Genomic DNA, 27,185 nt, shown 5'->3' on the forward strand with positions numbered 1-27,185 from the left:
ACAACTTCTAGAGAGATAAATGTGAAAATACGACAGAGCATTAGAATACTGAGCATTGACTTCAAACGTCGAAAATGTCCTTATATCGAATATGTATGGAGTATTTAGTTTGTTTTAGCATTCTTAACCCATTATTTGAAGTGATGATAAAGAAAAACAGGGTAGTGTTTGCCTTAAGACATGACATTTTCAATATATATGACCCAAAATGTGTTGTCTTCATATTCAGGCATCAGGTCTTAATATATATGCTTTTTCAATTTGTTTTTAATTTATTGTTATTGTGGTGCTTAGATTATTTGACATTATTTTTAATGAGCAGTTACATTCGGAAACTTCATAATGGTCTCCTATAAAAGAGTTTTATATATATTTTATATTACTACTTTAATGTTTTTTTTCTAAGGAATGAATACAATTAAAAAATCACAAAATGTGGATCAAAGCAACATTTTAATGAATAAAAATCAAATACCTATATTGAGCATATCTGTTCATTTACCCATCCCAGTCAAAATGGATGTTTTTTTCTTCAAATACTTCTGCCTTGCATGCAGAAGGCATTGGTCCGATTCCCACACTATAAAATATAAATGTTGGGATGCATTAAAGACAACTTAAGGCACCAGAGTCAAAAGAAGACTTTTTTTTTTTTTACTCACTTAGTATTTGTTTCATTATTGATTATGATTATTCACAACTGTCAAAATGCTACGTTTCATATCAGTTTCACATTATCAAGGCTGCATGAGTGTCTTTCTATCAGTTTTATTCAAGAATTTGCTGGTGGAATTTTCAGACTACACTTTCTCCCATATCCCACCGACAAGATTATACAATATGCATTAAATTTGGTTTGTGTTAAAATTGCAAGTACTAAAACTAAAAAGCAGACAGAAGAAATTTCAAAATCATCTCTGGTAGTTTTATTCAATTTTCATTCTAACTCTGGGTGTAGGTTTTTGCACAGACACTTTAACCAATAAGATTCCTGCAGAAAACAGGAAGCACCTGGCTGCAATCCACTGATTGCACTTGTAGAACATCAGATTGGTGAAAAGATGTTCTCTTTATGAGTTGGAACTTAAACCTGCACCCACTGCGGCCCTTTGTGGAATAGTTTGCCCATTACTGTTCCTGTGTGGAAATTCAAAATTGGCAATTTGCCTATGGCTTTGCACCGATTGTTTTTGAGTCCAGAAGTAGCTTGAGACAGTTCCAGTTGACTGAGTGGGGAATGGCGTATTACACTGGTGACCACCGTAAATCGACAAGATGATCTGCCACAGCTGTAAGTAACTTTTCCCATTAAATGTATGTATATTTCCATCACTTAAATTAAATGACTAAAATAAATAGATGTATAAATAACTATTATTTTTAATTAAATAGCCAAAATAAACTTATTTATGTTCTATTTTTGTAAGTCAAATTTTATTGAAAAAATATAAATAAATAAAAAGCAAATTTAGTTAAGTGTTTACTATTACTATGCTTTTAGGATTTTGGACAACTGAGTTCAAGCATGTCTCAAAAAAAAAAGATCAACACCAAAGAAGTTGGCCAATTATTCAATTATTGTCAATTAGCCTTAGTGTCACTGCTGTGTATCCCACCCAGGCTAAATGGATTGGACGTATTGCTCTGTCAGTGGTAGCCAAAGAATTACATACTTAAAGGAGTTGGCTGCTATTATGACCCTCTGAGGGAACCAGTAACAATGTGTCCTGGCATAAATGTGTTTTACGCAACAGTTTTACAGATAATACATATTAGAGCAGTTTTTTCCATTAGTAACAATCATCCATCAGTTTAATACACTATTTTAAAATGTTTATTTTGCTGCTTGGGGTGTCTGTATTTCACAGTGTGGGATATATCAAATGTTTCATACTGTGCTTGTAAATACACTATATATAATGTTTTGACTTGCACTTAGTTTTCTCAATGCTGATTGTGCTTTTAGGCTTGTGAGCCCACAAAATGTATTTTTTTTTACCAGATTTGAAGCAAATGAATGAAGAAACTGCCAACTCTTCCTTTAAGATGTGCAATGGACTTCTAAACGTTGGCTTCCAGGTATTTATTTTTAAAGTCAGGATTTTGTGAACAAACCATCTGGTGGCAACTATCTTCTTTTTTTCCAACTCGTATGTATTCCGCCCTGGGATTATCAAAATCAAGTTTTGAGAACACGCACACTTCCCTCCTCATTCATACATTTATATGCACATTTATTCAGACATAAAACAGAGTAATACTTATCATTGAAGTTTTTGGAGGGCAAATGTAATGTGACCATGGCACTAGAGTAATACTGTCATTCAACTGAAGTTTATTACAAAGTTTATGGAATAATCCATCTAGGATGGGTTTTATTGTACAAGTAGTCAAAACTGGCTGTAATGAAACCGGTGCATGCAGGTTTATCTTCTCTGCACTGAATTCAACTAGTACAAACAAACATCCTTGTGTATCAAATAGTAAATATTCTATTCACATGTATTATATAGCAGGAAGGGTAAGATTGAGACGGATGCTTGAGAAATACAAAGCTCTGTGACCTCATGCTTTAACATTGAATAATGCCTGAAGTATGTTTTGCAGTTATTCATCTTTTTTTTTTACATTTCCGTGATCCTGGTTTCGATCCCAGGTCGGTCTTCACTTTGTGGAGTTTGCATGTTCACCTTGGGTTCGCGTGGGTTCGATCTCAGATCAGTTTTAACTTTATGGACCCTAGTAAGGAAAAGTGGTCTAGAAAATGAAGGGAAAAAAATAATGTATCTTTCTATTTCAAAATCAAATTAACCTAATCTTTAAGGATTTTGCATTGGATAACTTTATTCATCCCGCATTCCGGAAATTTCATTGTGGCAGCAGCAAGAGGGTGATTAGACAGAACAACAAAGCAAAAGCACAAAGTACAAAGCAAATCAAAGTAAATGGGATCATTAAGAATCATCAAATCATTAAGACAGAAAAGCAGCAAAAACAAAAAAGGAGCACCTTTTGTATAAAATTCTCATCTATCACCAACAAGCAGCCAATGACCTATAATGACATTCATAGAGAGCAGAAGGTTAAACAAAAGAACAATTTATTTAGCTTCTATGTATTCGCATAGCTTATTACGTGTATTAATCCTCAAACGTGACAAAGAGAACTCTTATTTACAGGTGGAAACCCTGTTTAGTCAATGCTGTTGTTGGTGTAGTTGTTAGTGTAGTAGTTGTAGTAGTGGTTATTGTTGTGATTACCATCTTTAAAGTCCTAATCCATCATTTGTTAACCGATTGTTTTGAAACTGAGTAGTTTTGTAGAAAGGTTCAGTGTTTATCAAATATAGTGGAATTTTGGATTAATAATCAAAGCACAATCAATTCAATGACCAAACTCCCAACGTGGTGTTCGTATTACGAATATAGTTCTCCGTAAGAAATAATTGAATTCCTGTTAATGCATGCAACTCTTCCTATAATCCCTGCTCCATGTTACCGCTGAAAAAATTAAAGGTACATTGGACATTATTGCGAATACTATATTTCTACTCTAGAAAACACACAGTAACTCACCCTTTGTCAGCATATTGTAAGTAATCTGTCAAATGGTACATTTCCTAGTTCATTCCTTGAATGTTTCATATAGAAGAACCTTTGCACGTTGATAATCTCACCAGTAGATTTATACACTATTATCTGAATACCGGATGTAGTTTATTCTCTAAATGGAACTGACACAACTTGTCTGCATTATATGGTAATACATTCAAACAGAGAAAATGTCAGGTTTACAGTTTGATGTTTACTATTTCAGACAATTGTAAAATACCTGGGAAGACATGGAGGCCAATTGTATTCAATTGCAGATGCCCTCACTCTGACTTTAACAGGGCTGACAGACAAAGTGCTCAGATTGTTGTGCCTGCTGACGAACATGTATATTGAGTATAAGAGCCAGAGATGAAGGAGGAGGGGAAATCAATGACATTAATTTCTCTACTTCATTCACATTCATGCAGTGGGGCCATCGCTCTCAGGCGGGTGATCTTAAACTGATTTCTCAGCGCTCATACCCATCAGCGTATTTTCCCCATCATGTATCAAAGCTGTCTTGTGTATGAATAAACCCCCAAACCAAGACGTCACAACCTGGCAGAGCCCCAACAATATTGAAGAGAGCATCAGTGGTAAGCGGGGCCGCTGTGCTGCCTGAAATCATTGCGGGACACGACACCATACATCAGCGGGGACATTGGCTGTCAAAGCGTGAATAGGTTTTGTCATGAATGAATAACTACCAGAAATGTGCAATGGGGGGAAGGAGAGAGCTTTACTTGCCTCAGCCTTTTCATCTTCTGTGATCCATACTTGGCATGTCAGGGGGTGGAAGTGTTGGAATAACTGATTCCTCTGTAGGAGTAAATGAGAAAGGACTACTGACACACCTTTACAGAAATGAGACAATAAATGGAACTGTGGGTACTGGCTAACTCTTGTAGTTTTGATATAAAGACCAAATTATCTGGAAAAAAATATTGCTAGATGCATTGATGGCTAGTGGGTGAGAGAGTGAAAAGTTCTCATGATGAAAGTGTCTCATCAACATTTAGTCCTTCATCCCATAAGAGCAAACAGTCCATACTGTGAAGAGGTGGGTGAGAATGAGAAGGTGAGGAAGCTGGGTTGAAGTGGGAGGGGGCATCAAATCTTGCTTGCATGCTCACGCCACACTCCAAGCATGCCACCTGCTGATTTCCCGTCTGCCTTGGCAAAGCATCTCCTGTCAGTTGGCATCCCTTCCGGGGAATGAACGCAACAATAGTTTGGAAGGATGAGCCACCGGCAGTGTCAAAGATGAGCTCCACCTCTCACTCTTGAGCTTCTGCTCTCCTGCGACCTTGTGACCTTTGAGTCTGATTCACATTTTTACAGTAGACATAAACATTGTTTAAATAGACTCTAATGGTCATGGGGCCACAACCAAGATTGTTTAAAAACTACTTATTGCACCGGGGGCATCGTGCTAGCCTCAATGCGATATGTAGAAGGGCAGAAGGATAGTTTAAAAAGGCTTCAAGACATTTGCTTCACTTAGGTCACATGTACATTAGTGCATTTGTGTGTGTGTGTGTCGTTCCCAAAGGGCATGCTAGTTCCCCCTGACTAGCTGCGTAATCGATGATTAAAGAGGGGAAAAGTGCTGAGATACTCTGTCTGGACTCGACGCAAGCAGACAGTGCTGCAGCAGGGACATTGACTGAGTTCATGTCTTTATGTTCACTATGATGAACACAACGGTACTGTACTCATAAGAACATTTATTCTTGTCTTTCTTTTTGAAATGGGTTTTCCATACCGTACTCAAAGGACCATGTGCCTTGAATGTGGATAAGCACTATATAAGTCTATTTACCCTTTACATAATACCTAGAAAGTCGCTGGTGGTGTAGAAAATCACTCCCCTGACTTTGGTGTGGGCAGGCGGGGGATCAGTACTAGCTTGTGGCTGTATGATTGTCAGTACGGATGATCGTTTGTCTCTCTGTGTGCAATACGACTAACTGGCGACTAGTCAAGATTGTAGCCTGCTTTTGTTGGATATGCTGCAGGGTACGGAAAATGAATGAATAATACCTACCTATATGTATATTTTGTCACTTTATTCCAAGTTTACCTGTCATTGATGGTACTCCCTATCTAAAGGCTGCCAAATCAGCTAACAATTTATATGTTTGCCAACATAATTGCCTTATGAAAAAAAACCCTAACTACAGTTTGGCCCTTGACAGAAAGGTTTGATTTGCCTACGCTTAAATTTAACAAAGAAATGTTAAGTCAATTTCAGGTATTGTTGTATGTATTGCATGTGATTGATCAATTCAGGGTGTTCCCCAACTGCTGCCCATAGTTGGCTAGGACAGGCTTTGGCACTCCCCAAAACATTTGTGAGGATACAATGAATGAATATTTATTTTATTTTCATTTGCACCACCTCCAATTGTAATCGGCCATACACCTTTGTCTGTATTTTTTACTGATGAGTTACCCATCAGCAATTAAGACAATTGTGGCCATCTCAGTACCTGACCGATGTCGTACAAGTCAGCGGTTTGCATGATGCTAGTGTCCCTAGCAGAGGCCAATATAGACTAAAGGCAGTTTAAAGCCTTATGCACGTTTTCTCAAATGGCTGTGTTAGCACTCTGACACGCACGAACACTCTTGAAGTCATTGATCTTTAACTTTATGGTAATTGAGCGGTTCATATTCAGTCACGCTGACTTGAACAATGTCCCTCAGTATGAATTCATATCTTGTACAAAAATTGAAAATCGCTTATGGAAAAAAAAATAAAATGCATATCAAACCACTCGTACTATACCATATTGTAAGGAATCAAATGTTGAAAAGACCTGAAGTGAACATTGATTTCACCCAGGTTCATTCCTTATTTGGTCAATGTTATTCAGGGATGACTCACGATGCTAAGTGGAAATATGAAAGTAACCACAAATGTTCAGCATGCGTGCTGTTGTCAGGTGCACCTTTTTAAAAGGGAGGACCGCAATTTAGCAAATTGATCCAAGAGCTTGATTCTAATGATCCAAAATTGGTTAATTATCAGTCTCCATCATAGGCCAAATATCTCTGAATACTCAGACTCCCTCAATTCTTGCAACACTAATATCCTGCAGTGCCAGGGTTTTATATATTATATAATTTCTATAATACTATGCACAAATCTTAATGCAGTATTTTTAATGTTTAAATGAAAATCATCATGCTGAATTAAATACATTTTTCTTGATCAGTCAATCAATCAATGAAACCCCTTATTTAAAGTAAAATTCATACATGGGCAATATCACTATTAAACCTAAATTGCCATTGGCAATGACAGACATCCAACCCATTTCAGCTGGGATGGCTGGTATTTTATCATGTTTCACTGCCACTATTGCCAGTAGACGTCCAATTCAATTTTACTGGGGGATTGACAACAGTTGAATGATCACTTCCAGCCCCTACCAATAAAACTAAAATGGCCATCAATTGCTGTCACTGGCAGTGATTGATTTTGAAAACAAGGGAAAAACTAAAATTAAAACACAATGTTACATAAAAATAGTTTTTGCAGTGAGGGAAAAAATGATGCCAAACCAACAACTTTCTAAACTAAGGTGAACCATCCCAAAAGATGAAAAGCCTTCAGCAACCATTTCAATGTCAGACACACAAAATTGTCTGCCAGTAGTATGGCAAAACATGAATAAGATAAACAAACAAAACAATGTGGTGTATTTTCTAATCTGTACAGCATGGGGTTGAATAGAGCACATTTCTCCTGCTAGCACATCCTGGTTGGTCTTTTATCTCCAAGGAACTATTTGGCTCTGGTAATTTGGCCATTCATCACCTGAAAAGTAAAAATAACCTATCTATTCTCATTGCCTTCTTGTTGTTTTTCAGACAGAATGGAGCATTTCTATTCCGTGCAGAATTATAGTTGCACAGTAATAAAGTACAACGAAAAAATAAATGCTAATGATATCAGTCGGTCTAAAACAAAATCAATCAAAAGTCCAACACATGGATGGGCTCTGACAATGTTACCATGTTCTTTTCTTCTTCTCCACACTTCAAAGAACCCTTGATATTTGTGCATTTCCCTACAAATTGTCAAACACAAGTTGGAACGACAAAGCTTAGTATGCTTGATGGAGGTGTTCATTCATTTCACTGACAGGCTTGTCATCAATGAAAACAACCTCTATCTTGAATAGAGGTCGGTAAAACCATATGATTACTTGTGAGGATCTTCTTCAAGGAGATTTGACTTTCTTTCTAATGCCGTACTTGAAGATGAACAATAGCTTTTATAGTCAATGGATGACATGTTGAAGACAAGTGCTAGAAGTAGGGAAGCGGATATGTGTTAATGAAATACCAGTGGGAACTGAGTTAATAGAAGATTGTGGACTTGATAGTTCCGACAATTTTGCCTTGCCATTCATTACCGCGTCCTCTGCTAAGTCCAAGGCTATGCCTTGTCCACTGGGGAATGTGTGGTTGAGACGAACTCTTCATCTACCTCTCTCATCATCATTCACCTCTCTTGGGGTGCCATTGTGTTACATAGCTCTTTTATTAAGATGAGCCGTAATGGACTTTTTACAGTCCTGAGTGCCTGGATGGAGCGATAGAACCAGAAAGACGTGAAAGGGCACAGTGGCTATTGCTTAAATGGCATTTGCTCTTCTCTTATTTGTACAACAATTAAAAGAATAGGTTCAAAAGAGAATTGGAAAAAATGGCTCTGATTGAACTCATAACATTCAAGGATGGAGTAAATAAAGTGTTGTGTATCCGTGTGTAGGGTTAGGGTTAACCCAAGTACATATATCAGAGCTATAAGTCAATTGATTGAAGTGACTGACCTAAGAAAGGATTCTCAACAAAACAATTGATTTTCAAAGAGGGTTGCTGTTAGGTTCACATAAGTATTCCCAAATTCATCTTTCAAAAAGGAGACATCTGAAATCATATCCTTTTTATTCTTGCAAGATAATAATCGATCCACGCATGCCTCCGGTCAGATAATTCTGAAGACCCTGATGTCTCTTTTGTTAATATATTCATAAGATTTAAACAACATTCATCACAGAAGTCTAAATGTTATTTAGAGCCTCATAACAATTCGTCTCAGTTCTCAAAACTATTGTAGTTCTGTCGAATCATATCATTGCTTTTATCAGACGCCCTTTACATTAAACATAAAGTCTCTCTCGTTAACCATCCTCTAGTAGTATGACAGATAATGAATTAAATTAGGTTGCTCATTAGTCCGCAATGAGACAGTCATTTGAAGTGAATGTGTCATTTCTGGCTTCAACACTGATGGTCTTGAGTTCCTTTCTGCTCACCATTAGAAATTTGCTGGAAAATGAAAATAATGATAAAAGATTTAAGTCTTCCATTGACGATGATAGGCATCCAGACATGTATTTTTTTAATATCCTTCTGCTGTAAATTACAATGGGTTTAGCACTAGTAGACGTCAAATTCATTTGAACTGGGTTAGGGTGCCAGCCCACCCTCTCGGTTCAAATGGATTAGACATCTATCACTTCAAAAGGCAGCCCATAAATTAAATGTTGGACTTTCCTAAAATGGCTGGGATAGGCTCCGGCACCACTGCAACCCTTGTGAGCATTGGTGGTATTGGAAATGGATGAATGAGTCACTGCCTCCACTCAAGTACATACACAATCCTATTTCAAGGACGATCACATTGTAATCAGAAGAGAGGAGCTATAATATATATATTTTTTAAAGTAAATAAAATTGAGTTAGAAGATTGATGCACAACTGCATTAAAGTGTAATCAAAGGACAGCGTTCCTGATTGTCACTGCTATTCATCAATTAGATCAGAAAAATCTTTGACAAAAGACAAAACGCTCACGTCCATTTAATTGGAGTCCTTCTGAGTCTGTTTTTACAAAATAATTACAGTGTAAGTGTTGACTGATTCATATTGCTGGTTTTGTCCAGATACATCCTGCTTCATGTTTTTGTTTTGTTTATGTTCATGTTTTAAATTGAGGACCACATGAGCAATCACACAACTTGAACTTTAGTAAAAAGAAGCAGTGTCTGTTATATATATCGAGGTGCACAATGGCATCAAAAAAGTGGCAAACGAGAAGGACACTTTTCATTTTAATGATGACCTGCATTGAATTCTGGGAACATGTCCAAAAGATTAGCCATGTTGCTTGGCAACAAAACTGCATGGGTGCTCTGCACTCCTCCTGTTATGAGTCAACCCTTGGAAGAAAGTGGCCTTGTGATTGTGTTGCGAGCGAGTGTATGGTGTTATAATGAATTTTGTCGCATAATTTTCAAAAGCAACAACTTCTACCATAGTAAGAAAGTGAGTTTGAGTTGTTTCCTAAGCAAAATAAAAGTCTGTTGAAGGAGACATTGCTTCCCTTGATAACTGTGAATAGGCTTTTGTTTTTGTTTTGCTTGTTTTTTACGTGGTGAGTCTGAGTGAGTGCCATCAATCTCTGCTTGTGGCTGACTCCAGTTTCCCTTCTTGAAATCTTTGCTTCAGGGGTTTGAGTATATTGAGTGTTGGCTTGCGTAAATGGAGGTTATCTTTGCGATTATTACTAGCACTTTTCACTTTAACTCATTCAGTGCCAAACACCTATTTATTTTTAGATTGCATATCTTTCAATTGCAAAATGTTGGCATTTTATATTTTTGATTTCCTTTTTTTGTTTGCTTATGAGTAATTATATTTCAGTGGCATATTTGGCCCATCCTTTTAAACACACAGGTGTACATCGTCAAGGGCAGTTTACAGAAAGAAGATATTTATCCTTTTGTAGGGCAATTGACAATTTTGGTCACTAAAAAACAAATAGATGAAAAGAATAAAACACAAAGACCTGGCTGCTACAATTCATAATGTCACATTGTGGGTAATATAAATATTATTCAACTTATTCCTTATTTTAATTTTTTTTAAAACATATATAAATATAATCCAAGTGTTGCAGGGGGTGCTGGAGCCTACCCCAGGCACCAGGTAAGGGACACGATTAAACTTCAGAAAAGATACTTTGAGAAAGTAAGCAACGGTGCGAAGTATTTTTCAGTAAACATATTTATTTGTGAAACACTAGGAATATCCATCTAAAATAAATTCATTTATTGTATTTGTACTGGAGTATTTATCCAAAGTGTTTAGAAAATAAATTAAAAAAAACCTCAAATTTGGACACTCATAAATGGAAGTAGCTCTGTTTCGCTCTCTTTCCACATGATTCAATCCACTGAGACAAAGCTTCACACAAAGTTAGGTCACAGTTGAGCTGAAAACCGATGAAAAAAAAAGCAAGCTTACTTGACATTTGGGAGCTTTACCTGTGTCAATTCTAGCGTACATCATTTCTGAAGTAGGTAATCCATGACATAGAGTTTTGATCAGGCACTTGTTTATGGTGCTGAATTCCAAGTGTAATCTGCGAGGGAGAAATCAGCTAGCATCGTCTTTGAATGATGTTGAGTGGCTTGCTGAGTGTCTGGTCGTGACTTTGTGTGACTAGGAAGGGATTAGCCAAGAGCAATTCAATGTGGAGCAAAAGAAAGAGAGAAAGGAAAAAGCTATATGAATGATGAAAATTTAATGGATGACTAGTGCGCAAACACATTTTCGGAGTGATTATAATGAGCACAATATTTAACAATACATGATGCATCTTAACTTCAAAAGTTATAATGTAATGCTTTTCATAAAGGGAATTGTAAATAGATGAATGTGGAGGAAAAATAAAAACGTGTAGTCATGCAAGAGAGAGTAGATGTACCAAATAGACAGTCTGACTGCAATGTTTCATTGATAATAGAAACCTGCCATGAGGCTAGGATAGGATGGAAGATGAATAATGGGGACATTATTAAAATGGGATAAACGGTGGATGAGTGGTTAGGATGTTGCCTAACAATTTTGAGAAAAAAGTTTTCAATCCTAGGTTCTTTCTTGCATGGAGTTTTCATGTCGATCGAGGGTTAAATTCCTGGTGGGTTCTCAAGTTCTCTGTGTTGACTTTGCCTGTGTTGCCTGTGCATGTGTTTCTCTGTGTGGGTACTCCAGTTTTCTTCCATCTCCCATAATCGACCATGGTAGGCTGCTTGTACACCATAAATTGACCTTAGGTATGAGTGGGAACGTCACCTTCTGCCCTACTTCTGCTGCCAATCAAATTTACAAACTCTCAGACGCTGGAAAGAATAGGCCCCAACTCTCCCGTGGTCCTTGTGAGGATAAGTGAAATATATTAATGCAAATATAACAACAATGTGTGTAGAACTCCCAATGAAATTCTAAATAAGGTTCTTGCTCACTTTTTTTTTAAAAGATTGAGTAAGATTTAACTCATTGCCTTCCATTGACCTTAATGAATAGCTGTGAATTCACATCTTAAACTGCCATTGACGATGCTAGATGTCCATTGGATATTGACAAGGAGGTACATTCTCTGTCAAAATGGAATGGACTTTTGGTGTTGTCAAGGGCAGCCAACGAGTCCCCTTAAAGAGTTGGACATGCAACTTTGAGCAAGTCACAATGTTTTCCTGAAAAAAGAACAAGTTATGAATAACAAATGTGATGAAGAACAGGTGAAAATGATGACTGCAAAATTATACAAAATTATGTTTTTCTTATGACCAGACTGGTAGGGAGTGCTTAGGCTCACACAATGAGGCGAAAGACAAAAGAAAAAATGCTAATATACACTGAAATTAATTAAAGGATGTCAAGTCTGTTTTAATCTGACAGGGAGGTAATTTGACTGCCTCTGTATGCCTGAGGATGGTGTTTGGATGTGTGCATTGCTTTTGTAATTGCTTTGCGCCCAAGGTGCCACTATCCTGAGTTGAATGTGACTACAATGTTAGCATTTTTAGATTATAAATGCATTTACTCATCATTTTTCAAAGACAACGTATCAGCTGAAACAGACAACAAAAATGACAAATGAGGGAATCACTGCAGAAGAGTGGCTTCTCATCTCATTTTCTGAACCACTTTGTCCTCATTAGGGTTGCAGGGGGTGCTAGATCCCAGCTGACTCCGGGCCAGAGGCGAGGGACACCCTGAGTCGGTTGCCAGCCAATCACAGGGCACAAGGTGACGGACAACCATTCATGCTTGTACTCATACCTAAGACCAAACATGTATATGTCCATTAATATGTTTTGCCCCTTTTTTTAACATAAATCAAGCTCATTTAGAGGATTCAATACACCTACTCTGCAAGTTTTTGGACTGTGGGAGGAAATCGGAGCACCTGGAGAAAACTGGAGAACATGCAAATGCCACAATCTGACGACCAACCTGGCATCAAACCCCCAACCACAGAACTGAGGCCATTGCTCTAACCTCACCACTCATCCGCCGAGCCGACTGCGAGGTAAAATCGTAACAAATTAAATGCATAAAATGTACAACTCTATAACCACATAATGCTAAAAAGTCCCTGTTAAGTCAAGGGTCTTTTACACTTTTGGTAGTAAAGTTGACAGTCGTAATTCTAATGTGTATAAACTGTGTGCTTTGTGTGACAGTAAGGCGTACAATACCCAATCCAAATTCAAAAGCCTTTGAAGACATTTTAATGTTTTTATTAGCACTTTTCATATTACAGCGTGTCATAATGTCGTCTCTGAAAAGGCTTGCATGTTTAAGCAGGATAAAAATGGAACTTCTAACTTATTACAAGCTGAGTCCAAATAGAACATTATGATGTGCCTTTTTTCATTGGGTGAAAGGACACAATTATGCTTCTGCTGTAAACCAACAAAGAAGTGTCTTCAAGTCATTATGTTTCACATGAATAGAGCTGCATAATTGCAATGGAGAGTTTATGTGAACAATGACGCCTCCTCACTTAAGACTGCTACTTAATTAAAATTCAACATTGCCCACAATTGGTATCATTTATCACTCTGCTCACAGTGGTATATTCTACGTTAGGAAGTCACTTCATTGTTTGCCATTAACTTCATAGACATGAGGAAATTAAATATTTAATGTTCTATCTTTGACTAATTAAAATGACAGGACTCAAGCTGCCCCTAATTGGAAATTATTCAACTTATGATATGTTCACTGGATGTGTTTTACACATTTGGAAGCAATAAATGCACAACTGCGTGCCACATTAATCTAATTGAGCAAATCGTTGCATATTTCCGGAATTAAAAGGTTTATCTACAAACAGCAATTTGACCTTTTCCTTTGTGAAAGTTCATTTTAAATGTTTATGTCACTATAAAACTTCTAAACATGACGATCCTCAAATTAAACAATTCTTAAATCAACCGAACTGCTCCTGAAAAATGCTCCAATAGGGATAAAGTAAAAGTTTTTAAAAAGTTGATATTACCATCTGCAATGTCACAAGCTCTGCTTGCTTCAAAAGATTGCATTGGCAAACTGAATGTTTATCACAGTTAATGAAAATTACAATTTAAAAATATATATAACTCACGCAGCCTATTCTGCATGTTTTTGGGGTGTGGGAGGAAGCCGGAGCATCCAGAGAAAACCCACACATGCCTAGGTAGTACATGCATACTGCTCCAGAAGGAATGTACATTTGAAATAAGAAGTTCATTCGTTTTCTGAACTGCTTATCGTAACAAGGATCGCAGAACTGTTGAAGCTTATCCCAGCCATCTATATGTAAATTGGTGGACAGGGATTGGCAGTGCTGCAATAAAACAGTAACATTTTAAATATAACAGATTTTGATTCACTCTTTAAGAGCATAGGCATGGTTTTGTGCATTCTTGGAACGACTGCAGACTCAAAAGACAGACAGCCATGGAAAAGAATCCAATATAGTGTTTCATAAAAAAAAGTCTCAAGGGGGATAGCAGTACTGCTTAGTGGGCTTTGTACCATCCGTTCAATCACATGCTGGGATTTTGAGGGAGCCTGCACCCGAACAACAAGCAGGCTGACAAAAAGTGATAAAGACAAGAGTGGCAACCAGAAAAAAGAAAGCCTTTCTTTTTAACACTACTATTGCAAAATTACAAGGCTCCTTTGGTATTACTCCAAATTATTGCTCCTAGGTATGAGTGTGAGAGTGAATGGTTGTTTGTCTCCGTGTGCCCTGCAATTTGCTGGTCACCAATTCAGGGTGTCCCCCGCCTCTGGCCCGATGTCAGCAGGGATAGGTTACAGCATCCTCCGTGACCCTAGTATGGATAAAGTGGTTCAGAAAATGAATGAATGAACGAATAAATAAACTCCACTATAGTTCATTCATTCAAAGAGGAATGCTATAGTTACTAAAGCATTCATCTTTGAGTTTAAAGTGGCATTAGAGTCATTATAGTATACCAGTGACGGTCCGTCAACTTCCTAGCGACGGCCTAGCTGTCAGAATCAATCCAACCCTCAAAAACTATATTATGGCTATAAAACCTCTACTGCAGCTACAGCTGCGACACATAAAAATCATCATTAATAATCTCATACAATTGAAATATTATCTAGGGATTTAGCCATGTTTTACTCACCAAAATCCGTCATTCTTTTCATGTCATTTAGTGTGCTCAGTAACCTGCAACCAATAATTGGCACAAAGATGACCCATCTTCAAATATTGACTGATCTTTATTTATATTGAATTAAAAATATAGGTCTGACAGATTCATGTAACAACAGAGGGAAACATCTGTAAGCGTCATTTTTGGGTGGGAAAGGTTGACCAATGAAACAGTGGAAAGAAGCAGTTTTGTGGTTACAATGTAGTTTCCAGTCAATGTTGATATTTTTTTTTTTTTTTTTACATTTTTTTAGTTCTTTAAAAATTATGTATTTGGAAATCCTGCCAAAGAGTAATGCACTGTAAATGAGCATATTATCCTTTACATCCAAAATGATATGTGCAAATATTTGTACATTTTAAAATCAAAATAGTAGAAACAATAATTAACCTATTATATTAGGCATATTCAAACATTTAATCAATCAAAAATGGATTCAATTCCCCCTTCCTATGAACTACAACACTAAAAGATCATTTCATTAGTAGTCAGTAGTCTACAGTGCGTATTGTAAAATCAATATCGTGAACTATTTACAACACAAAGTTGTGCTTGATTCTGATTGGAAAATTGTGCGCCCATGAAATGGTCTCCTGATAGTTGAGGGTGTAAATTTAACAAGTATATGACTCTTGTGAAATTGGGAATGATGAGCTCAGCAAACCTTGGTGCCCCAATTTTATAATGCACCATCTATTAAGCTTCAAAGTTGTGAACTATGTAAAAAAAATCATTAAGATCAGATAAAGCTATGGCATCAAGAAGAACCAGATCCTTGCACAAAAGAGCTGTTCTCTATATATTTCTTAGTAACAACTTCTGAAACCCAAACAATATATTTTAGATGAATATTTAAGAGATTAAACTATGAATGTACCATGATTCCCCAATTTTTATGAAATTATATTTTGCTACATACTAAAGAACAAACAGTGCAAATCCAACTATGCAAAGAAATGAAACCTCCTATATCAGTAGTGATACTGTATATTGTCAATGTTAGTATTGCAAGGGCATTGTAGAGTACAAAATGTCCGAAAGATGAATACTGTTGAATGAAACACGAAAGATATGTGAGTAACCTGTACACAATAATAATAATAATATATAAAAGCTGCACAAAGTGAGCAAGGGCAAAGGTCACAGTTCACCAAATTGTGCTAGAAGTACAATCCCACAATCACACAGGGATGAGGGGCTAACAAGAGACCCTGCAAGCATTTTAAAAAGTTGTCAAATTACACTATGTATGTACATATACATATACAGTGTTCCCTCGGTCATCGCGGGTAATGGAGACCGGGACCACCCGCGATAAGTGAATTTCTGCGAAGTAGGAATTCCCCTTCAAAAATGCTTAATTTGAATTTAATTTTAAAAAAAAAGGACTTCTTTTTTTTACCACCCCTGTATACAGTACACCATATAAAATACGGGTAGAGGGTGAAATTCATGATATAACAAAAATCAGTAAAGTATGTTCACTCAATGTAATATTTGTATTTTTATTTTTTTCCACAAAAAATCTGACTCACCTGACTTTCAAGTGGGAGGCCGGGGGTTTGAATCTTGGTGGGGTTTTTTTTTGGAAGAAAAAAGCCTTACTATACTATGTAGTGTTTTGAAGGAAAAAAAAGGCTCAATATACCAATATTTGTAACAGCCAAAACAATAAATACAACTGCTTACTTTAGGGAGCTTGTGGCCCAGTGAATAAGTCATTGGCCTCCCACCTCTGTAGACCTGGGTTCAAATCCTGGTTTGCTCTACTTTGTAATTTGACCTAACTTTTCCTACTTGAACATACAATAAAGGACTAAGTATGATCTGGGTGTGAAAAGAGACAAAACAACAAATACTACTGCCTAATATTGGAGAGTGGTGGCCCAGTGGATAAGTCATCAGTTTCCGCTTCTTTGGTCTTGGGTTCAAATCCAAGCACCTGCAAAGATTTTCCCAATATTATTCAGTCAAAAGAATAAGTACTAAGTACAAGTACTATTGCTTTCTCTCACAGGGTGGTGGACCAGTGGATAAGTCATCAGTCTGCCATCTCTGTGGTCCTGGGTTCAAATCCCAGTGCATGCAAATATTTTCCCAATATTATTCAGTCAAAAGAATAAGTACTAAGTGCAAGTACTATTGCTTTCTCTCACAGGGTGGTGGACCAGTGGATAAGTCATCAGTCTGCCACCTCTGTGGTCCTGGGTTCAAATCCCAGTGCATTCAAATATTTTCCCAATATTAATCAGTCAAAAGAATAAGTACTAAGTACAAGTACTATTGCTTTCTCTCACAGGGTGGTGGCCCAATGGATAAGTCATCAGTCTGCCACCTCTGAAGTCCTGGGTTCAAATCCCAGTGCAAGCAAAGATTTTCCCAATATTATTCAGTCAAAAGAATAAGTACTAAGTACAAGTACTACTGCTTTCTCTCACAGGGTGGTGGCCCAATGGATAAGTCATCAGTCTACCACCTCTGAGGTCCTGGGTTCAAATCCCAGTGCAAGCAAAGATTTTCCCAATATTATTCAGTCAAAAGAATAAGTACTAAGTACAAGTACTACTGCTTTCTCACACAGGGTGGTGGCCCAATGGATAAGTCATCAGTCTACCACCTCTGAGGTCCTGGGTTCAAATCCCAGTGCAGGCGAAGATTTTCCCAATATTATTCAGTTAAATGAATAAGTTCTAATGCCTAAGTGTTTAAGTGTATAAGTATTCAGTGGTGGATGAAGAATTTTGTCCAAAAAATGACTAAGTGTTTCACCCCATTTCCTTGGATAAAACGTTTCAACACCTATGTATAAGTGGGGCATGAGTTGGTGTAGTGGGTTGCACACTCGCCTTTGCACCGAGAGAACGTGAGTTCGCTTCCCGGTGTCGGCGGTTCACTGACCAAGCAAGCGGTCGAGGGTCGGCCGAAGGCCGACCCGAGAACGCCTTTCGCACAGACAGGTCCTTCAACTGTCTTCCGAACTGCCGAAGGCAGTTCGGAATATAACCTTTTGCTGAAAAGTATGACTAAGTGTTTAATAAAAATTAAAAAGTTTTTCTTTTTTTTTCTTCTTCTTATTCTAGTTACCGAACCACACGGTGTAGTGATCAACCAAAGGTCGACAGCGGGAATCGAACCTAGGTCTCCCAGATGGGAGTCCAGTGTTCTAACCTCTGCACCAACCAAGTGACTACACTTTCCTTAGTAATCATTTGAGTGTCTTGACAAGAAGTACACAGAAACAACTAAGTGAAAATGTGTCCGAACCGGGACTTGAACCCAGCTCTCCCAGACGAGAGTCGGGTGAGTTTACCACTGCGCCACAATTTGGCTACACTTTCCTTTGTTATCATTTGAGTCTCTTGACAAGAAGTACACAGAAACAACTGAGTGAAAAAGTGTCCCAACCGGGAATTGAACCCAGGTCTCCCAGACAAGAGACAAGTGATTTAACCACTACGCCACCAAGGGACTACACTTTCCTTTGTCATCATTTGAGTCTCTTGACAAGAAGTACACAGAAAAAACTAAGTGAAAGCTCTCCCAGACAAGAGACAGGTGAGTTAACCACTGCACCACAACTTGGCTACACTCTCCTTTGTCATCATTGGAAGGTCTTGACAACAAATACATAGAAATAATTAAGGGAAAAGGTTTCCCAACCAGGATTTAAACCCAATCTCCCACATGGGAGTCAGGTGAACAAACCTCTAAGCCATGAATATATATATAAATATAAATATTTATATACATCCATATATAAGTATATATACATATACATGTACATGTACATTATAGCTATTTACAGCCAGAGACCACTCCCCAAAAAAATAATAAAATCCGGCCATTCCTTTAAATGCAAGATAAATAAATACAATCTTGAAAAAGAAACATTGTTGCCGTATTTACTGCTACAAACTATGAAATTACTACATTTTTTAAAATTTAATCATTTATAGGGCATTCATTCAAGTCATTGGCTGCCATTGATGCTCCTGGACGTTCAAATTATGGACTGGGAGCAGCGATTGAATGTTAGTTAGTTCATTGTTAACCAGTCATTAAAATAAAAAAAAAAGTACATTAAAAAAAGTATAATTGAAACCTTGTGTTTAGATTTGTTTGGAAATCTTTGCAAAAAAACAGCTTCAAAAACCAGTCTTCATCACATTTTGTGCACATAAGTTACAATATTATCATTTAGTATACAAGTTTAGGCCTACATACTGTTTTTTTTAAATACTAAAAAAGTCATACGCCCTATGAAAGGTTAAACTTATGATTGACAAAAAAATAGTAACATTTTTCGTGTTATAATAGAAATATGAAGAATTGTAAAATAGCACAATACAATAATTACATTAAATACTGTGCTTGGTCAAATGTCCCTTTTGCAACAGAATTGTATTAATTCACACTTTGAAACATAATTACATACACACATCGATCGGTTAAAAACAAAACAGTGACTCTAATGGTTATGGTGTACAGGCAGCAACAATAACGAGCTGGTTGATACCGAATGACCTTCTAACAGAAGCATTACATTATGTTCTTTTCGAGTTCTTCCATTTAAACCATTTACATGTCTTAGTGTACAGAAAAAAAGGCTGCCCTTGAATAATCAGAGCATAGAAATAGGAAATAGACAAGTCAAACTGTCCCACTTTAGGAGATAAACCATCCAAAGTCCTCATTCATAGGCAAAGTGAGTTAGAGATCATTTGTTCCAATTCAAGGAGTACTTGTATAGATCCAGAAGTGGGGAATTGCATTTTTCTTCAAGATAAAGCATACTGACATTACGAATGTAAAATCATCTTAAAACGTCACATCAGTCAAAAATCAGTCTCCTTCCAGAAAATAAAATAAAATAAAAAAGACGCCATCATGTAACCCAGAAGATACATATGTAAAGAAGATGATGCTATGTTTTATCAGTGGTCTGATACAACTATACCAGGGTGACAGCAAATGTACCATTTTCACCCTCACACTCATACTTATACTTATGGGCAATTTAGAGTGTTCAACCAGCCTAAAGTGAATGTTTTTGGGATGTGGAAGGAAATCAAAGTACCTGAATAAATGCCATGCAACAGGACAACATGTAAACTCCACACAGTCAGTACCGACCAGGGATCAAACCCTCAACCCCAGAACTGTGATGCTGACGCGCTAACCACTCGCTCACCTGGCCGCCTCTGAAAAACATCTATTTTATAATATTTAAACAACAAAATGTCCACAATGTATTGGTAAAGTAGTACAGTGGGGTTTTTGTGTGTTTTCTTTAAATAAACCTAAGTGGGAAAGTTTTTAAAAATATATATTGTTAAGCCTGATTATGAAACAACTTCCCGTCAACAATTTATTAGTTTAATACAAATATAAAATTTAACTAATAGCATGATCATTTTTACTGCTTGTTATACAGTATTATAAACTGGAAACAAAAATATTTCCCTCCCGCTGTAGGCAGCCAGATTGCCTCGTAAGGAAAGTACAATATAGGTTTATACAATAAAACTGACCATAAAGCTGAATTAGTAGGGGAGTTTGGCTGACGTCACTAAGCCACACTTCACATCCATTTTGTTAATAAAACACACTTGTTTTCTCCTATTTCAGGACTGTAGAGGAACCGTTAACAAGGATGTCGTACCCATTGGAATACTTTATGGGAAAATTGAATTGTTTGAGTCAAACTATTTCCCTTATAAAACCTGTAATACTTTTTCAATGCTTTCAGTTTACAAACATCTTACTGAATACTTAGCAGAAGCTGAAATACTTTTGACGTTTTAAAATTTTCACTGTCTTGGAAAGTGATAGATGTCAAATCCATTTGACGGATTGTGTTTTAGTGACATTGAATGCAGTAGACGTGCAATCAATTTAGATTGGAACAAAAGTTAATTTGCACACTCAGTCAAAATTGATTGGAAGTCTATTGCGCTAGTATTTGTTCATTTTTAAAATAATATTAGAGCAGTTCCATAAGTAGGAAGTTGTAATGTTAATTTGCTCTTTAGCTTGTTCTAAGGCTGGGCAAAATGACCTAAAAATTAATAAAATCGATATGACTGTTTATGATGTTATTTCCTCCCCAACTTTTGGAGAGCAAAAAAAAAAAAAAAAGACAGGTAATGTGAAGGTCATGCAAATAAAGTGCAAAACTTATCTTAAATACAATCATTTCTCCACCCCTATTTGTGCTGTCAACCTACAAATACATATAGCCTTGCCTTCCTTTCACAACATTGATGCATTGGTATAGCAACATTTCTAGAATGTTAATATGTTAATCTCATACTCGCTGTAAGATTACAACCTTTTGCCTGCCATCGAAGGTTTGGGAGTGGGTGCAATAGGTGAGATGTTGGGGAACACAATTTCCTCCTTCGAAAAAACAGGGGAAATTGGCAGAATTAGCATTCAAAAAGGTAAAAGCCCCTTCTCTGGTTTTCTCTTCCATAAGATTGGCTTTCCTTTCCATTGAGATCCATTATGAAACCTTGTGCTGACTCTCAATGGCTGCCACTTATGTACTCATACATACATGAGTACCAATGACATTGTCTGGCTGATGGCAAAGAGTGACTTATATAATGAACTTTTGGTAAAGCAAATGACATTTCACACATTTACATGAACAAGTACACTATGTGAACAAAATGAATGAGACACCTTGGCGGGGAAAATGGCAGCGTTTACAGCACATTTGTGGATATTCTTGTGCGTGCAAAAGAATGCCTGCCTGCTCACTTATTAGGCAAGAGAGTGCCTGACTAATATTGAACATCTCACAGCTTGACTTTATGGACTACTCTGCAATGGACCACGGTGTGGGTGTAGTTGTGGAAATTATGTCTTCAGGAAAGGTTTTGCCAAAATTGAAAGCAAATTAATTGTTATTTCTATGTTTCCAAACCACACACTGTATATTTTTTGAAAAGCCTTTAAGCTGTCAGAACAGTCTGAAGGTTGTTTGTCGGTTTCCTTGGTTTCAGTGTCGTAAGTTGTTATTGTGAGGATGCTTTGCTTTGCACAATCATCAGTCTGTGACCTAAAATGTACAGGAAGTGACCTAGAATTCCACTAAATCATCAGAAAATTACATGTAATAAATAAACAGACCAATATGTGTCCTAAATTAAACAAAGTCACACCAAATCAATAGAAAGCAACCTGAAAATGCCCTAAAATAAACAGGGCACGATCCAAAATGTACAGTGAGCTGTACCATAAAATCAATAAGTAAGCCATAATTAATTATTTGCCTGCCATTGACATACAGACATACAAATTCAATTTAATGAGGAAGAATGGGTATGAATGCTCATGAACACTCGTTCATGAATGTTTACTTCTGGCACCTACATTGGCAGCCAATGGCTTAGAAATGACTACAAAATTAATAGGAAGTGACTGAACAATCTCCAGGAAGTGACCCATGGGAGAGTAAAACATCCCCCTATAATTTCTACAGAAATGGTAAAGTACTACTAAAAGTAAAAAAATAATAATAATAATTTAGAGAAATTCTCATTTGCCTCCTACTGCCATGTATATATAGATGTATACATACACATATATGCTTATTTTATAGTATTTAACTCATCCCTTGCCATTGACAATGATAGTTGATCATTCATTTGTCCTCTTTCCAGGCTATTGGCGACAATAGAGAGAAGCTGGCAGTGAATGATTGCTGCTACTCATCCTAGTCAAAATGGTTTGTTTGGACGTTTATCGCCCTTAATGGCCATCGTCAAATTGAATCTGCCCAATAAAAGGTTGCATATTTACATTTTGGTCATGCCAATAATTGGATAGATGTTTTCCGCTAGACGGTACGCTAACTTTTTGCAAGATGGCATTGACATTTATTTAACGTTGACCCTTTCAGTGCACTCAACATGCAACATCATCACAAGTAATGTGTATTCCACCTCAAAGTTAATGGCAATTCTCTCGTGGAATACATTGTAAATACCAGCGGGTTTATCTGAAATGTGAATGCATTTGGTTATGAATTCATGTATGGAGATTATATTGGTGTGTCAAAGCTGATCGCAGGTGTTAAGAACAATACTGCATGTGATAAATATTTGAATTCCATTACTGGTGTAACACCATGTAAAATGTGTGTGGGTTTGTAACATCTGGGTTCTTTAGTATGACTGCAAGTCAAGAAAATTCTGTTTTCTTGCATCACTTTCAACAGGAAACACGCAAGCAATGCCAAAGTGCCCTTGCTTGTGTGGGCTCCTTGGAAAGCATTTACCCTTTGTTGGGCACTCATTTAATCTATTGATGCCTGAATTTACATTTAACAAATCGATCTAAAACATTGAAGGATTACACAAGTATAATATAAGTATGATAATTATATCAAATTAAAGTGAGAAATACACATAAAATAAAAATAATAAGCAAATTTATAAAGTTTAAAGATTAAACAATTTCTAAAATTGAAACATTGATTAAAAATGGTTCTGTTATTGTTCAATATTTTTGGTTGGTTTAAGTTTTTCCAAGTTTTAATATAATCTCTCACCATTTTTCAAAATTATTACTACTTAATAGACTGATTTATCAGGTCTAAAGGATTTTAATGTGTCTTTTAAATGTGAATTCATACATTCACTACTAGATGTCCATTCTATTTTGACTGACAGTCACTCTTCGTAGTCTAAATGGATTTGGACGTATAGCATTGTGAATGGATGTACAACATAAGTATTTAGTACCAATTCTTCCAATTTCTTTTCAATTGGTGGTCTGTCACTGTCGATGGTAGGCAGTGAGTAAAATGCTAGGGAAAAAATGCTTTAGAGTATTACAGTGAGGTATAACTGGAGAGTATCTATCTTTTCTTTTTGAAATCATAATTATGTGTATTGATTTGGTTTTTATTAACATTATATTAAATTATCATTGCATTTATTCAAAAATATATATAAAAAAGTTATTAATAAAAAAAAGAGACCTGGCTTTCACATATGTGATGTAGGCGACATGTCAATGCGTATGTACATATTGCCAAAATAGGATGTCCACATATGTGGATACCAGGTCTTTGTAGGGATAGGTTAAGATTTTATTCTATTTTTTAAATGACCCCCAAAAGACGTTCTATGCCCTATGAATGGTTTAAAAAAAAAGGATAATATGGATGACTAGAAAATGGCTAAGACAGCAGAAGTATAATAAGTCAAGTCTTGGCAATAATCCACTCTTTGGGCTATACACTGCTTTTGGACTCGTTCAGACGTTCAGATGAATTCCTTCTCCTAATTACTGATTGTTTGTCTGTCTATGGAGCTACTACTGAAAAGGCTGGATTGTGTTGCTTCGGGTGAATGGAAAGAAGAAGGACGGTTTATAATACTTCTTATGTAGCATGGTCAGGACATGCTGAGTCTTTGAACCACAATGAACGTCACAAGGGGCGCAAATAGAACTCAGTTAAAAAAAACAAAAACACTGTTTGGTAATGTGGGGTAGCTCAGAGTTAATTCTTTTCTAATATTCGCTCACTTTTTTTACGTGCTACAGTTGTTTGACTAGACCACAGTGTTCCTTTGTCTGTAGGGAGGGGGCGGTAACACATTGCCGGCTTTCATAGCGGCCTCAGACAAATATTCCTGGTTTTCAGCGACAGCGGGGCGGATGCGTCCATTTTGCCGGTAGAAGAAACGTGTGCTGCAGTCCTGCAGGTACTCCGGGTTGTGCAGGGAGGCTTTAGGAGGGAGGCTGTGCTGCCAGTATTCGGGATTGTCAAAAGTAGCCTTTTTGCCTTTCTTATCCAACATGATGGTGCCACCGGTAATGCCTGAGTGCATAGCATGTCCTGAATGCCCTGGATGCAGGGTGTGTGATGGATATCCGGCGTGGGGGAAATGACCAGGGGCCAGAACGTATGCGGACGTTGGGACCGCGTGGCTCGATGTTGATTTGTTGACTGTCTGTGATAATGTCTGGGCAGTAGAGGTTCCCGGTACGGAAAAAGAGACAGTAGAAGCTAATCCATTCTTATCCGCAGGGTTGAGAAAAGTATTCAGGTAAAGTGGCTCATTGATGTACTCATCGTTCCTGTGGGCCGAGTGGATCTCAGAGGCAGAAGTGGAGGACTCTGCCGCAACAGTTCCAGCCGTGAGCAGCGTGTGGCAGCCTGCGCCGTTGATTACAGCGTGGGTTTCTCCATTTCTGCGTCGGGTAATGAAAGGGTTCTCCTCAATAGGGTTGATAAAATCTAAAAGTGAAAAGAACATTGTCATTAGTTTGGATACATTTCAATAACCTTGGTTAACTCATTCACTTCCATTGATTTTGGTAGCTATCAAATCATTTTTTACTAGGACCTTTTATTGAATGATCATGTTTCAGTGTTTATTAACGGTGATAACTTGTTGGAAGTGAATGAACGAATGTTCGTTCATTGGCTACCAAGTCATGTGATGTACCTCGTATGCGATGCAATTGCATAGTGTGTGATGATTTCAGTCTATTTTCACTCATTTCCACTTTGTGTGTTTGCTCAAAACTGTCAAAATAACCTGAACATTTCTTTTCTCTCATGGCAGTGGCGTATGGGTCTTGTTCCTTCTCCACTTTGGCTAATCGTTCGGCAAGGAGACCAGTTGGATCTGCGCTATAACGTTGTCCACTACAGTCCTCCCGCGTACCTACAGAAACAAAGAAAAAAGTTTGACTTTACCATTATTTTAACCCCAATGATGAAACTGCACAGGTCACATCTTGCAATACAAGAAAATCCTTTTGTGCAGTGTCTGAGGTTGCACTGATACTTGTAGTATTGGCAATGCTGGGGCCCAAAACTCATCGGAGAGTGCTACCCGAAATGGCCGCTGATGCACTTTTCCCAATTGTCTAAACGTGTGGAGTCCAATCATTCTTCTGCTGTGAATTTCAATGACATTATCACAAGTGGACCAATTTAAAGGGATCAAATTGGTTGCATATCAATGACATAACCTCTTTTCTTCCTCTGGCAAGAACGCACCCTCCCACCAATTAGTTAATCCCTTGGAGACATCAGGTCCATTTGATGTGGGAGTGGATAAATGTTCATTCGTTTGCTGCTTTCCCTCACACCTCAAATGGATTGGACTTTTAACACTGTCAATAGTAGACAATAAGGTAGCACTGTCTGGGCAAGGCATGATAATAATGACTTTAATATTAGGTGTCTATGCACTACTAATGATGTAGTCAAAGAAAAAGAAAATCTTTATATACAGGTTTTAAGAAAGCACCATTGGCCAATACCAAACAATGGGGTGTCAAAGTTGGTATAAGGAGCTAAAAAAATGATATTGTTGGAACCCAAGTATAGTAACACTTTTTTACCTTGTACTGTCAAAAGTGCTGAACCAGCCACGAGGACACTTGCTCTGGGGGAGGCCTGCTTTCTTAGAGTTCCATTACATCGTGGATCGTCTTGTTTGGCTCGGATAAATCCACTTCCAGAGGCCAGGTCCTGGGTAACCACGCAAGTGCCACTCACAGGCGGAACAGAAATTACCCTTGGGACGATGGTCATTGTGTCCTGCCGGCTAAAATTAGGGTCCTGGTAGCAAAACTGGGTTTATATAAAATAGAGAGGGGACGAAAAGAAATGTCATTAAAATAAAATAAAAAAAAAAATTTTTTCGAATCAAACATGTATTTTTCATCCTTCCCAGTCAGCCACAACACTTCTTTACGATATGAGAACATCTTCATGGACAAATAATATTATTTGTCAAGCATTACTGAGTCAGCATTGAGAATGTGTAATACTAAAAGAAGAGTTATATGCAGCAAAGATGATATTCGTCTCTAATGGACTAACTACTATTATAGACTGCCATCAAGCATTGGATGAAACTAGCATGCCCATGCAGGGCCCGTAAAGATTGAAGATCAACCCTCCTTTTTCACCATTTACTCGTTTACTCTATCGGTTTTCACATCTAGAATTTGATCAACTCTACATACGTGTAAAAAAAACCTGTACTTGCATGAATATAAGTATAAT

At 37.3% G+C, this 27,185-nt stretch overlaps 1 protein-coding gene and 1 long non-coding RNA gene across 3 annotated transcripts in view; one reads left to right on the top strand and one right to left on the bottom strand.

The window, feature by feature from the left end:
• The first annotated feature begins 1,016 nt into the window (after positions 1-1,016).
• On the top strand, positions 1,017-26,777 carry LOC144203863 (uncharacterized). The gene is made up of 8 exons (XR_013327775.1): positions 1,017-1,291; positions 2,003-2,079; positions 12,620-12,707; positions 12,803-12,990; positions 18,220-18,439; positions 18,561-18,694; positions 25,188-25,360; positions 25,729-26,777. It is a non-coding gene; the product is annotated as an uncharacterized LOC144203863 (long non-coding RNA).
• erbb4b (erb-b2 receptor tyrosine kinase 4b) overlaps positions 23,649-27,185 on the bottom strand; it is a 131,775-nt gene continuing 128,238 nt past the window's right edge. For both annotated transcript variants that reach the window (XM_077727408.1, XM_077727407.1), the window contains exons 26-28: positions 26,516-26,747; positions 25,702-25,830; positions 23,649-25,397 (exon numbers count right to left, since the gene is read on the bottom strand). In XM_077727408.1, the coding sequence (XP_077583534.1) occupies positions 24,709-25,397; positions 25,702-25,830; positions 26,516-26,747 (1,050 nt within the window). In that variant the 3' untranslated portion in view covers positions 23,649-24,708. The remainder of the gene's footprint in view (positions 25,398-25,701; positions 25,831-26,515; positions 26,748-27,185) is intronic.

The sequence above is a fragment of the Stigmatopora nigra genome, chromosome 11 (assembly GCF_051989575.1).
Source record: "Stigmatopora nigra isolate UIUO_SnigA chromosome 11, RoL_Snig_1.1, whole genome shotgun sequence".
Lineage (NCBI taxonomy): Eukaryota > Metazoa > Chordata > Actinopteri > Syngnathiformes > Syngnathidae > Stigmatopora > Stigmatopora nigra.